The following is a 12,409-nucleotide window of genomic DNA, read 5'->3' on the forward strand; positions in this document are numbered from 1 at the left end:
TTTCAAATTTCACTTTTTATATCCTTTTCTTATATTGTATTAGTTGGTTTAATGATGATTGTTGGGCCTCCTACCTTTAGATTTTTGTATTTTGTAATTGTTTAATAAATATATATATTTATATACATATATTTATTACAAGCGCATTTTGAAAAAAAAAGGTATATCATTATCGAGAGCATTGACATCAACTTAACGATCTGCCTGTGTCATCTAAAGTTTGTTTCAAAATGTGGAAATATTGGCCTGTCTGCTACAGAATAGCCGAATATAAATGATCTGAGTTATGAGTTACAACAGCTGTCCCACATATCTAAGTAAATAGTAATTTAATCATCTAAATTTTTAATGTTATTTTCTCTCTCCCTAGCCAAACGTTAATATTTGCATTGCACATCTTCCCACAATTTCTAGATTTGTAGGTATTTTGATGCTTTGTGTTTAACAATTAAGTTAATTTAGGCTACCGAACAGATTTTATATATTTTTGTGTATAGGTAGTTGAAGAGTACGAAGATGAAGATAAAAAGTATTTACCAGAAGTACTATTAAAAATAGATGCATTAAAAAAAAAAAATGCAGTAAGATGGGTAATCCAATGTGAGGTTCAAACTTTTGAATTTACCTAAACAAAAACTCTATGCAATAATGTTTGTATACTCTTTAAGCACTTTATTAATGTGATTGATTGCGTTATCTTTTTAATATAAAATAACTATTTTGGCCAATCAAATCAAACCGTTGGGGACAGCAAATTTATTTAATCATCTGATTTATTTTCATTCACTGCCATTTTTTGGATGTTGTCAGGCAATAAAATCTAAGATGAAATCTGAAGCAATAACAATGGCTTCTGCACATAACGAAAGAAAAGAGATGTTTGGATCATGGGAGTCCAAATAAAACCAAAGAACCACATTACAACCCCAAACTGTCACACTGACTGGCCCCGCTTCCGTCTTGTTTGAGCATTTCACCAAACACCTAATGACCGGGTTGAGTTTCCTGCAAGAAGGAAGCTGGACTGAATTGATTCATCCTATGTGTGGCAAAACATTATTGTCAACAATCTTAACTTTAAGCACAGGAAAATGTAACACAGTAAACGATGGTAGATCCTTTATCCAATATTACAAAAAAATATTAAATTAGACACAAAAGATGAAAGGGAGCTCCTTTATCCCTTTTTTTTTTTTTTTTTTTTTTTTTTTTGGGCGAGGGGATTGGAGGGGATTCCTTTATCCAGATTGCTAACAGTTATTACAAACAAATCGTACTTTATACACAGCATATGCAGTGGAATAAACAATGGGAGTATTTAAAATGAAAGGACAGCTAAGACAACATGCCTATTATTGTCAACAGCCTTGTTTCATACTCTACTTTTCTCTTCTAGTATGTGAAAATAATACTCGGTTCTTTTCTATAGCTCATATAGAAGAAGAACCATTAAAAAAATATTGAATCCATACATCACAGTTTGCCAATGCTCAATTCTCCTTTCTGTTCATCAGGAAATCCTAAAGGTAGTAGCTTATTTTCTATAATGCTACCTTAGATTGCTATAAAGTTGAAACAAGATCCAAAGATTTAGGTTTAGATCAATCGATTCTTTTTTCCAATTTCTCTCTTTCTCCCATATATGTTCTCAGAAATTACAGGAGGAAAGAGAAACAACCCCATGGTTCCACAAACAACAATAAGGAAAATGAAAAAGAAAGATTAATCAATTCTGCGATTGTCATTTGAGTACGGATTTTAAGTTCAGAAAGCAAACTTCAAGAATACCTTAACTTATTTATGCTGTGAATCAGTCAGATTCAACTGCCTCAACCTTTGGACCTGATTCAGAAAATCAAAAGAGAAAATTCAGTAACCTGGAGAGCAAAGGGGCATAGAACATAGCCATGCTTTGTATAATTACCATGGCACCAGTGAGGAGAAATTATATGGATTTTAATTCTGATATTCTTCACCATACAACACCCACAAAATTCAAAAGCATAGTCAGCTACTTCATAGTCGTACAAACAAAAACAGTATGGTATATACTTTAAAAACATTCTACTCTCTTCTGTCTCCACTTTTCTCTCTCTTTTCTTCAGTCATCCTTGACAACCTAAGAATATCATAACACCCACACTCAACCATTTACTTTCTTGTTTTTTGTTTCTTTTTTATGACTGAGGTAGATTTTATTATAGAGAAAAGGGATGTTATCTATGTGTACAGGAAGTACACATGAACTCACTCAACAACAAATGAGAAGAGAGCCATGAAATCCTGAAAATTAGAAATATAAAAGAAAACACCATAATGGGCCCTTGTCACTGATACAGGGTGTTTAAGCATAAAACTATAAATCCAACACCATCTTCCGTGATCCTCAAAGCGGCGCCAGTCTCTTTCCGTCCATATGCACCATAGGACACACTACAGATCATCTTGGCACAATGAAACATACTGATGGTGGTTGAACTATCCATTCCAACAAGTTAAAAGCTCCAACACCTGTAAGGGCATCACCCATTTAATCCCAAAGAGATCAAAGAACACGCTCCATAGAATGCTAGCAACCTCACAATGTAAAAGTAGGAGATCCCCCATCTCATTTTTCCTACACATGTAACACTAGTTGACCATTATCATGCCACGCCTCACGTTGTCCAAGGTAAGTATTTTCGTAAATGGCACTGTCCACATGAAGAAAGCCACTCTTGAAGGAACCCTATTCTTCCAAATAAACTTCCACAAGAAAGGCTCCTTGGTGTGATTACAAGCACCTTATAGTATGACTTCCTCTCCTAGATGGGATCCAAACCATTTTATCAACACCATTATGTTCCACCCTACATGAATCCAACTTGTCAAAGAATGATGCAAAAAGATCCACCTCCCTAGGAAAGATGACACCCCATTGAGCTGAATCATGCCGATGATTATAGAGGCCAGCCACATATGCTTCCTTCATGCAAAAGATTCTATAAAGAATTGCTCAAGTACTTCTGAAAGATTGATCACCACACCAAACATCTTGCCAAAAGCTTATCTTTGGCCCAACCCCCAAGCATAAATCTAGTGTAACGGGCAAAGTCACCACATCCTCTTCTAACGTTCTTCCCAAGGCCGACCCTAAAAGACCCATTGACCTCAATGGGACACCAACCTCCTCACATATTTTGTCTATTAACATCCTCCATAGGCTCTCCCTTCCATACACATACTGCCGAAGCCACTTCCCCATACGAACCCAATTAAAGAGAATTGAATTTCTCACCCCAAGCCCACCTTCTTTGACCAGTGAGCACACATTAGCCCATTCAGAAGTTGGACCTTGGTGTCTTCCCCAATCCCTCCCCATAAAAAGTCTCATTGTATATTCTCCAAACAGTTGACATAAAAAGGGACATAAAATAGGTGGACCAGTTGGCAAGCATGCTTTCAGTCAAAGTAATCATTCCACCGTTCAACAAATATATATGCTACCAATCAGCTAAACACCACTCCATCCTTAAAAAAATGCGATCCCATATAGTTTTGGTTTTGAAGGGAAGCCCAAGCTGTGTCATGGGAAAGGATGAGATCCTACAACCCTATACATCCGATAAACTAGTTACATTCTTGGCATCACTGATCAGGAGCAATTCCAACTTTTCCAAATTTCACGTACAACCCAAATACCACTTCAAAACGTAAGAGTAAACACCACAAATAGCCAATGTGATCACGGTTGGCCTCATAGAATAATAGTGCGTCATTGGCAAATAGCAAATGAGATATGTTGAGCCCAGATCCATTCCTTGAGGCCATTTAAAAATTTGACAATAAGCCCCTAAGCTCCATATTCAAGATCATCCTACTTGATGCCTCTACAGCAATAACAGAAGAGTAGGGGGGTTAGTGGATCCCCTTGATATGTGCCTCGAGAACTGCTGAAAAATTCCTTGGGGGCTCTGTTCACCAATACAAGGAATTGAACCGAGGAGATACAATGCTTTAACCACGCCATTTTTTCCCCAACCATCTCTTCACTAGATAAAATAAGAAACCCCAATTCACATGGTTGTACACCTTTTTAATGTCCAATTTGCAACTTACCCTTGGCTGGCCTGATCTCAACCTACAATGCAAGCATTCGTTAGCAATCAAAACCAAGTCAAGAATTTTCCTTCCATTGGCAAAGGCGTTTTGGGAGTTATGAATGATCTTGGGTGGTACTCATTTTAATCTATTGGCAAGAACTTTAGCAATACCACCAACAAGACTAATTGATCGAAAATCATTTTGCCTCAATTGCTCCAGGCTTCTTTGAGATAATATGACGGTGGTATTAAGTCTCCAGAACCCGCCAATACTCATGAAAACCCGGGTCAGTCAGTCCTCCATTCATCCGACTGGGGGCGAGTCACAAAATCCAATAGTTCCATTCTCCTTCTTGTTCATCAATCGGAAATCAAGACAAAGCGGGCACTCTTCTCAAATTGTTTAGTAGAACTCATGAAAAATACCTTCTAAATATCTTCCTTCACCACACCCATACCGAGGTTCAGATAGATATGTTTATGTGCGAGAGAGAAGAATTCTGGACATTGGTAAGAAATTAAGGTATATAATCTAACTCATTAGTCTGTAAAGACAGCTACTAATGACTTGGTAGATTAATAATCCACAATCCAAACAGCATTATTTTCTACTCGCAATAAAACGAAAAAACAAACTAGAATCTCCTGAACATAAGTATATGGACTTTAGGTAAGTGAAGTGATAACAAGCTAAACTTCCCACTAAACCAATTTTCGAGCCGGTTGAAAACGTAATTCTTTAAACGATCGATCTAATTCCTATCCTTAAATTTATTGGCATTCAAAGAGAAAAGTATACAGAGAGAGAGAGAGAGAGAGAGAGAGAGAGAGAGCCCGACCGTGAAGGGAGGGGTGGCGACCGTCCTTGCCCCAGCCGATGCCGCGAGTGGCGTCAAGGTACTGTTGGACGAGGTGGCGGCACTTCTGGAGATGGTTGATGCCTTCGACGCGGTAGCACCACTTGAGCTTCTCCCTGATGATCTTCGCCTTCTCGATCTGGATCCACTTCTCCCGCACTATGTGCTCCCTCATCTCAAGCATCGCCACCGGGTCATTGTACGGGTTCGAGGGATCGAAGTCGTCCGGCGGCGACTCATCGAAATCCAAGCCCTTCTTTCTCCCCATTTTTCTCGCTGTCTTCTCTGGTGCCTACTTTCTCCCTATCTCACCACCAGTCCCGACTCCCACCACCAAAGCTGCCGCTGTAAATGTAGCTTTACTTCTCGTTTGGGCCGGCTCCTCTCGATTGAGTTTTAGGGCTTCCTAACATGACATTACATCAGGCCTTACCTGGCCCATCTGCTTCACTTCATCTTACAGCATAATTGCATTATTTATAAATTATAAAGAAATATGGTTTTTTTATTAAAAAAAAATATGATTTTTCCTCTTAAATTTTATTGCATTTATATATTATTTTAAATTATTTTATAGTCAGCCGCTCGAATAGATGATTATTTAAAATGCACTATATCAACGGATGTGATTTTTATTAATAAAAATAATGGAAGATTACAAAATTTTAAGTTAAACCCAAATTCTTTAACAAATATTATGCTTTATTTGGTACTGATCAAATCATTATTTAAGATTCCACAATCATGTTTATCAAGAGAATGGTTCAGGTAAATGTTTATAGTATGCAAATCTCGTACAGATCTTTAAAATTAGAGGTATTATCTACACTCTATGAGGTGGGGCCGCCCCTGAAATAATTCACCCTCGGTTTGCAGGGGTGGGGTACCTTGTTCGGGTACAAAGTGTAGAGGTAGACACCCATCTATCTGCCCTCCTGCCCGCCACATGGGCCATTAGCCCAGAACATGTTTTTGGGCTCAAAAGGCTCAAAAATAGTTTAAATGGGTCCAAAATGGACTAGAAATAGGTTTTGACCCATTTTAGACTCAAAAATTAACTAAAAAAATATAAAGAACAAAAAAAAAAATTTACAATAATAAAAATAATATATTACTAGTTACAACTTGTAATCAACTACGAAAGTAATAAGTACTAAATAATAAATTAATAATCATAATTAAGCTATTATAATAATACAAATTGAGATATAACAATAACAAAATTAGAAACATATAAGGGAACATTGTAGCAAGTTAGCAACATTACAAACCAGTGAATCATTGAATTCAACTATACAAATAAGTGGGTTGTTTGACATTTGGGATGGCCATGGGTGAAAAGACATATAATTAGTGCTGCATGCTGTGAGATTGCGAGATTATAAAACCTAAAACATTAACAATTTAATAGAAAAATAAATTAGAATTATAAACATAAACAAAAATTAAAATTACAAACATATATTAAAAATAAAAAAATTACAAACTAAAATCTGACTAACCAAGATGAGATGGGGACAAGATGAAGATGAAAATAGATCATTTGGTCAGTTGGTCTTTAGGCTTGGGATTAGGATTGAGTATATTATAATAAGATTATAAAAGTTAAAAAAATACAAGCAAAATAACAAGATACCAAAATTATATAAATACAATTAATAATAATTAAGGGAAAATACAAATTATACAAACCTATAGCAAATAGCAACAGTGGGTTCAATACCACGAAGTCATACTACAGCGGAGGTAAACGTCGTCTCATGTATTGCTACAACAATTAAATTTAAAATTAATACCGAAGCAATGAATATAAATAAATCAAAATAATAAAATGAAATCAACGATTATTAGATCCAGGTTGATCACCACCCTCCTCCTCGTTGATCTCCTAAAAGTCAAGAACATCCAGAATAAGAATTTTCGTTCCATTGATCCAATTCTATGTGCAAATCAATACCTCCATAGTGGTAGCAGAGAATGAACTTCATAATAGATCTAATATGCTCCCTTAGGTACTAAAGCTGACTCTAAGGCAACGGTATGAATAGGGATAGCTAAAATACTACAGGCTATCTCTCCAAGAATGAGATATTTTACGGCATTGGTTTTCCACCATACTAATATATCAAAGTCTCGTATATATGGAAGAAGATCCCCTACTAAATATCTGTCTACCTCCGACTTCGCCTTCCTAAATTGATGAACTAATAGGGGGTTTCTACCGCAACCTCTATCCCCACACTAGACTTTTTTTTACCCCAGTTTCTGGAGGAGGCAGGTGTAGGTGCATTACCATCCCTGATCATGGTAAACTCATTAAACAATTTATCAAAAATTTATCTAACCATTGTCCCAATAAGCTCAGACCCAAACTATATACCATGCCATCAATCTTGATCTGTGAGTTAAGATTAACAACTACATATAACAAAATATTGAGCCTACTCAAATCTCTCATGAAATACTTGTTATATTTGAGCATCATCATCATATCATCTCCCGCTTCCTTATATGATCACCCTTACACATTTCATCTATTTCTTCTTTCACTTTAAATATTTGCTAACAAAAATCATTATATGTAGGGTACAAAAAACCGTATAACCTCAATGTGACCTCATACAAAAGACTAAAAAATCTACAAAAGTAGTAATAACCTTTCAATTATCATCAATAGGGATTCCTAATCCCCTATGCTCATTAAAATATTTGACATGTTAAATGTCTTCATCACCCAATAATGCAAAAGCCACCATATATTCTTGAGTCATCTCCAACATCAAGAAGGTTGGAACCCATCTTGTAGGAGCATCAGTACAAAAGCTCTCCTTGGATGTTATGCTCGCATTTCTTGCAGCAACTTTGAATTTCTCTAATCTAGTAGGAGAAGATCTCACAAATCTTACAGTCTTTCTGACTCATGCAACTGAGTCATTAAGATTTTTCAAAACATCAATGACAATTAAATTTAAAATATGCGCAACGCATCTAATATGCAAATAGTTATTGCCACCCAAGATTATCTTATTTGTCGCTCTAAGGTAGATTTTAAGATGCCACAAGGTGACATTGTTAGATGAGGCATTATCAACTGTTACTGTCAAAATTTGTGCTAACTCACTTATTTATTATAGCCTCCAAAGCCTTCTCAGCCATCACACCCTTGTAATAGGAAATTTGACAAAACTAAACAATTTTTTTTTTTTTGTGTAGTGTCCAATCACAATTAATAAGATGCACAATAAAAAAATATATAATTATATTTTGAACAAATGGCCAAGTATTGATAGTAAGACAAACTACTTAATCTGCTAATTGACCCCTCAACAAATCTTTCTCTTTCTTGTGATGGTTTTTAATATCCTTTGCCATTGTGTGGCGAGAATGAAGATTAAATCTAGGTTTTAAGTAATTAAAATATTCTTGGAATCCATTCCCCTCCACAAACTGAAAATGTAGCTCGTCTATGATCACCACAGATTCACAGCAACACCATAGATTCATAGCCACTAACATCAATTCTATATTCAGCAATTAATATAAAATACAATTTTCAAAACAATTGTTTGTATTCAAATCAATTTTCAATTTTTAAATCAGATAATATATTTAGCAAACAACCCAACCAATTTTCTAATTAATTGCAGCTTGGGCTTCCCTAAATTAATTTAGGGATCCACTTAAACTGCAAAATCAATGTAGGAAAACCCTAAACTAAGTTAAGGTTTACATAAACTCTAACTTAATTTAGAATCTTCCTAAATTAATTTGGGGGTTTCAAGATTTCTTAAAACTCCTAACATAATATTTCGGATTGAGACCCTAAAGTCACAAAATCACACAAAAAATAACACAAATATCAAAATACATGCGCAAATCGATTCTCCACATCACACAATTCACAATGGCAAAATCTCATCCTCCAACTCCTCTATTTAATCTCATCCTTCCTCCGATCTCCAAAACTCAACAAAAGAAAAATAAAGTGAATTTAATTTTGATTTAAAACTTACCTTTGGGCCTTTGGCAATGGAGTAGACGGCACACGACGGACAGATAAATGGTGACAAAGTAGACTCGGATGAGAGAGAGAGAGAGAGAGAGAGAGAGGGAGAGATTCGGGGTTTCAAGAGCTTAAGAAAATAGAGAGAGAAGGGGCCGGGGGAAATCGCGTGGTGGAGAGGGGAGGACAGGGGACTTAACACTTCATACTAGAACGACACCGTTTTATCATGACAATGGAGTGGGTTTTTTTTTTTGACCAGCCATAAAATGATGCCATTTTATAACATAAAATGATGCCATTTTGTTATAAAATGGCCTCATTTTATGGCCAAGGGTGGTTTTTTATTTTTTATTTTAATTTTTTATATAAATATATATTATAATGGGGACGGGGAAAACCGGGACAAGGTTGGACCTAGTTAGTCCCCCACCTCCATTGGAGGCCAGAAGCTGATTGGGCCACCCGCCCCTTGCCTCTATTGGCACGAATCCCCGCCTCACTTGTGCAGGGGCAAGACAACAGGGTGTAAGGCCTCGCTGTCCACCCCTACTTAAAATAGAGATTCGAAAGATAAATTTTTTATTATAAATTCTACTTTTTTATTAAAGCTTATCCTTAATATGTATAAATCATTTAGGTCTATGACAATTAGGAGCATCCATTCAACATGGTACATTTTGAAGAGTTGTGCAATTATCATGTTGATAAAGAAAAACTCAATGAAAATGAAGATAAATGACATTTCTATAAAGAAAAAGATATTGGACATTTTAATATTCTGTAACATTTGTAATTTTGTTGCTTACAATATACAATTTCTGCAGTATTAACCTAAAAAAATCTCATCTAAGCCGCTTGAGACCCCACTAACACGTGTCATTATCGTACCCGTCGTCCTGCTCCTCCCTCTTTACGTGTTCCCAATTACCGAATGCCAAAGTCAATTCCAAGTCCACCTCGCTGCAGCCATCGGCTCGTTCGTCCGGTTTCGCCGCCGGCGACCCCTCCATAGTCTCGGCCGAAATACAGTCGGTTTCTGTGCTATTTCCCCGGAGACTCGGGTTCCGACTCACCGATACACCAAGATCATTGTCACACCACAACTGACGATCTGAACCGCTGTTTCCTGGCGACTGGATAGAAGCAGATTCCACCTCCGGCTTCGGTTTCGGTTTCGGCTTAACGACCGAGCTCTTCATGAACTTTCTTCGAGATTTTTTGACCTTGTGGAGTTGATCAGAAGTAGCTGGTTTTGCTACGTGGCGTATATCGCAGGCTTGAACTGGAGGATTCACGGCCGACTCCGACAATACTTTCGTGATCGGAGCCCCCCTAAGAACGGCTTCCACGGCGTCATGGCAGAGATTCCAGCTCCCGGACGAAAACAACCCGGTTGACCCGTAAATCGGGCTCACAATCCGCCCACAAGCTTCGTATAGCAAGGATTTGAAAATCACTGCAACCAAGAATAGAACTTGAATTAGAAACATATACGTTTCATAGTTTCATCAACGAATTTGAATTAAAAAACGGAATTTAAACTGCTCACCAGGACGGTGATGTTCGGGTCCGGCATTGATGAGGTTAATGAGGCCGGCTCGGCCATAGAACTTGGCAAGGAAAACAGTGGCGTTGGCTTGGGACTCGGGGGTTCTGATCCACTGGAGACAGGGTCTGATGGTGCAGCTCTCGCCGCAGCCTTTGCGTAGGACTCGGCAACCATTGCAACTCATCCGCATCATGTTCAGGTGTATTATGTTTATTCAGCAAGAAAAAGGTAAGAAAATCGATACACAGGGAGAACCAAAGGAATTTGTCTGAGATGCTAGGGTAGAAAAATGAGTTGGGCGCGGAGGAGGTGGCGAGCAGGCATTTTTGTAAGCGAGGAGAGGACGTGGGTTTGTAGGTGGGCCGCAGTTTCTTTTCCCAGAAAATGGTATTGGGGGGAGGTGGCTGTTTTCCAAGAAATTGAGATGCTATCATTCTCATGTATGCGTAATGTCCTGTTTGCCTTATTTCATGATTGAAATACATCGTCGGCGAACATATCTAATGTTGAGGAGTATCGGAACTTTCCACGTAACTTCTTTTCATTAAAAACCTAACATCTAAGCATATACTTCAATGTTTTCAACTAAACATTCTGCAAGGTGGAATAAAAGAAAAAAATCTGTATTTTTTAAAGATTTAAAGATATATATTTTTTTAAAAACTTTTTAACAAAATTCTAAAATTATATATATTTTTAAAATAATAATATTATTTATTATTTTAATCAAATTTTTGAATACCATTTCAGTGACCATTTCGATTAAGGTACTGAAACAAAATATTTCGGTATCGGTATGTTTCGACATACTATTTCGAGATTAATTATATATTATATATAAATATTTATATGTATATATAAACTAACAACTAACAAAATAAATACATATATATATATATACATGTAAATGTGTATCATGTATATGTGTATATATATAGAAGAATTGAATATTTATAAAATGAATATATATTAAAAAAATCAAAAACTTGAGTTAAGACACAAAAATATAGAAAAAAAAATTAATGAATAGATAAATTATTAAAAATAATAATATTTAAAAAAATAGACAATGAGAAGACATATTTAAAATTATAAAAAAATTAAAACTATATAAATATATTTATATTTTAGAATTAATTAAATACTATTTAGATTTAAAATTTAAAAAAATATCATTTAAATATAAAAAAATTATAAAAATAATCTAAAATGAAATAGAGACCAAAATGCTCAATTCCGATCGAAATGATCGGAATTTGAAGCGAAACAAAATAGAGTGATAGAGTATAATGAACATTGAACACTATACAGTCTACACTAAAACGATAAATTTCTGCCATTTTGATTTGAACGAGATGAAATTCAAAATATTGATTTTAATTCTTATTATCCTTATTTAATAAGAATAAGGGAAGAGTTTTTATTTTATTTGACTCTTAAACTTCTCATCAAATAGCTGGTGAGATGATAAGACAACGAATGTTTCATGTTTTTCAACGTGGCTGCATTGTAATTATTGGTAATAGGAAGGGGACTGATAAAAGAAGAAAAAACCATGCAAATTGGTCCAAAAAACGGAACAACACGTGTAACCACGTCCAGTGCTCAGAGTGTGGTCGAGTCGCCACAGTGTGGCATTACTTCCCTTATGGTCCGGAACCAACCCTACTCACATTCTTTACCACCCGTTCAGCACGCGTCAGTTTCAAAATTTTTTAAAATAATTCATTTTACTTGAAAATTACAGGAAAGAAACAATATCTGGCTCATATTTAAACAGAAAGAAAGTTGGATTTCAGTTAGCCTTATCATCTCAGATATCAAGAAATTGTTGAAATAAGAGTTTGGCAAATTAATCATGTTCCTTGACTAGGGCTGTTTATCTGACCCGACTTGACATGAAAAGGACATGTGC

At 36.0% G+C, this 12,409-nt stretch overlaps 2 protein-coding genes across 4 annotated transcripts; both read right to left on the reverse strand.

The window, feature by feature from the left end:
* Positions 1 to 755: 755 nt before the first annotated feature.
* Positions 756 to 5,279, reverse strand: LOC122297400 (NADH dehydrogenase [ubiquinone] 1 beta subcomplex subunit 10-B-like). Of its 3 annotated transcripts, none has more exons than XM_043107449.1 (3): positions 4,922 to 5,279; positions 1,789 to 1,842; positions 756 to 1,019 (listed from the first exon to the last, which is right to left on the reverse strand). In XM_043107449.1, the coding sequence occupies exons 1-2, from the start codon at positions 5,205 to 5,207 to the stop codon at positions 1,811 to 1,813; spliced, it is 318 nt and encodes a 105-aa protein (XP_042963383.1). In that variant the 5' UTR covers positions 5,208 to 5,279; the 3' UTR covers positions 756 to 1,019; positions 1,789 to 1,810. The 3 variants fall into 3 exon arrangements, with proteins under 3 accessions (XP_042963383.1, XP_042963384.1, XP_042963382.1); XM_043107450.1 differs by having other exon boundaries at positions 756 to 1,039; XM_043107448.1 differs by having other exon boundaries at positions 756 to 1,005; positions 4,922 to 5,277.
* Positions 5,280 to 9,665: 4,386 nt separating this feature from the next.
* On the reverse strand, positions 9,666 to 10,950 carry LOC122295845 (LOB domain-containing protein 40-like). Its single transcript, XM_043105098.1, has 2 exons — positions 10,495 to 10,950; positions 9,666 to 10,401 (listed from the first exon to the last, which is right to left on the reverse strand). The coding sequence occupies exons 1-2, from the start codon at positions 10,685 to 10,687 to the stop codon at positions 9,812 to 9,814; spliced, it is 783 nt and encodes a 260-aa protein (XP_042961032.1). The 5' UTR covers positions 10,688 to 10,950; the 3' UTR covers positions 9,666 to 9,811.
* Between the last annotated feature and the right edge of the window lie 1,459 nt (positions 10,951 to 12,409).

Source organism: Carya illinoinensis, chromosome 15 (assembly GCF_018687715.1).
Source record: "Carya illinoinensis cultivar Pawnee chromosome 15, C.illinoinensisPawnee_v1, whole genome shotgun sequence".
NCBI classification, from domain to species: Eukaryota; Viridiplantae; Streptophyta; class Magnoliopsida; order Fagales; family Juglandaceae; genus Carya; species Carya illinoinensis.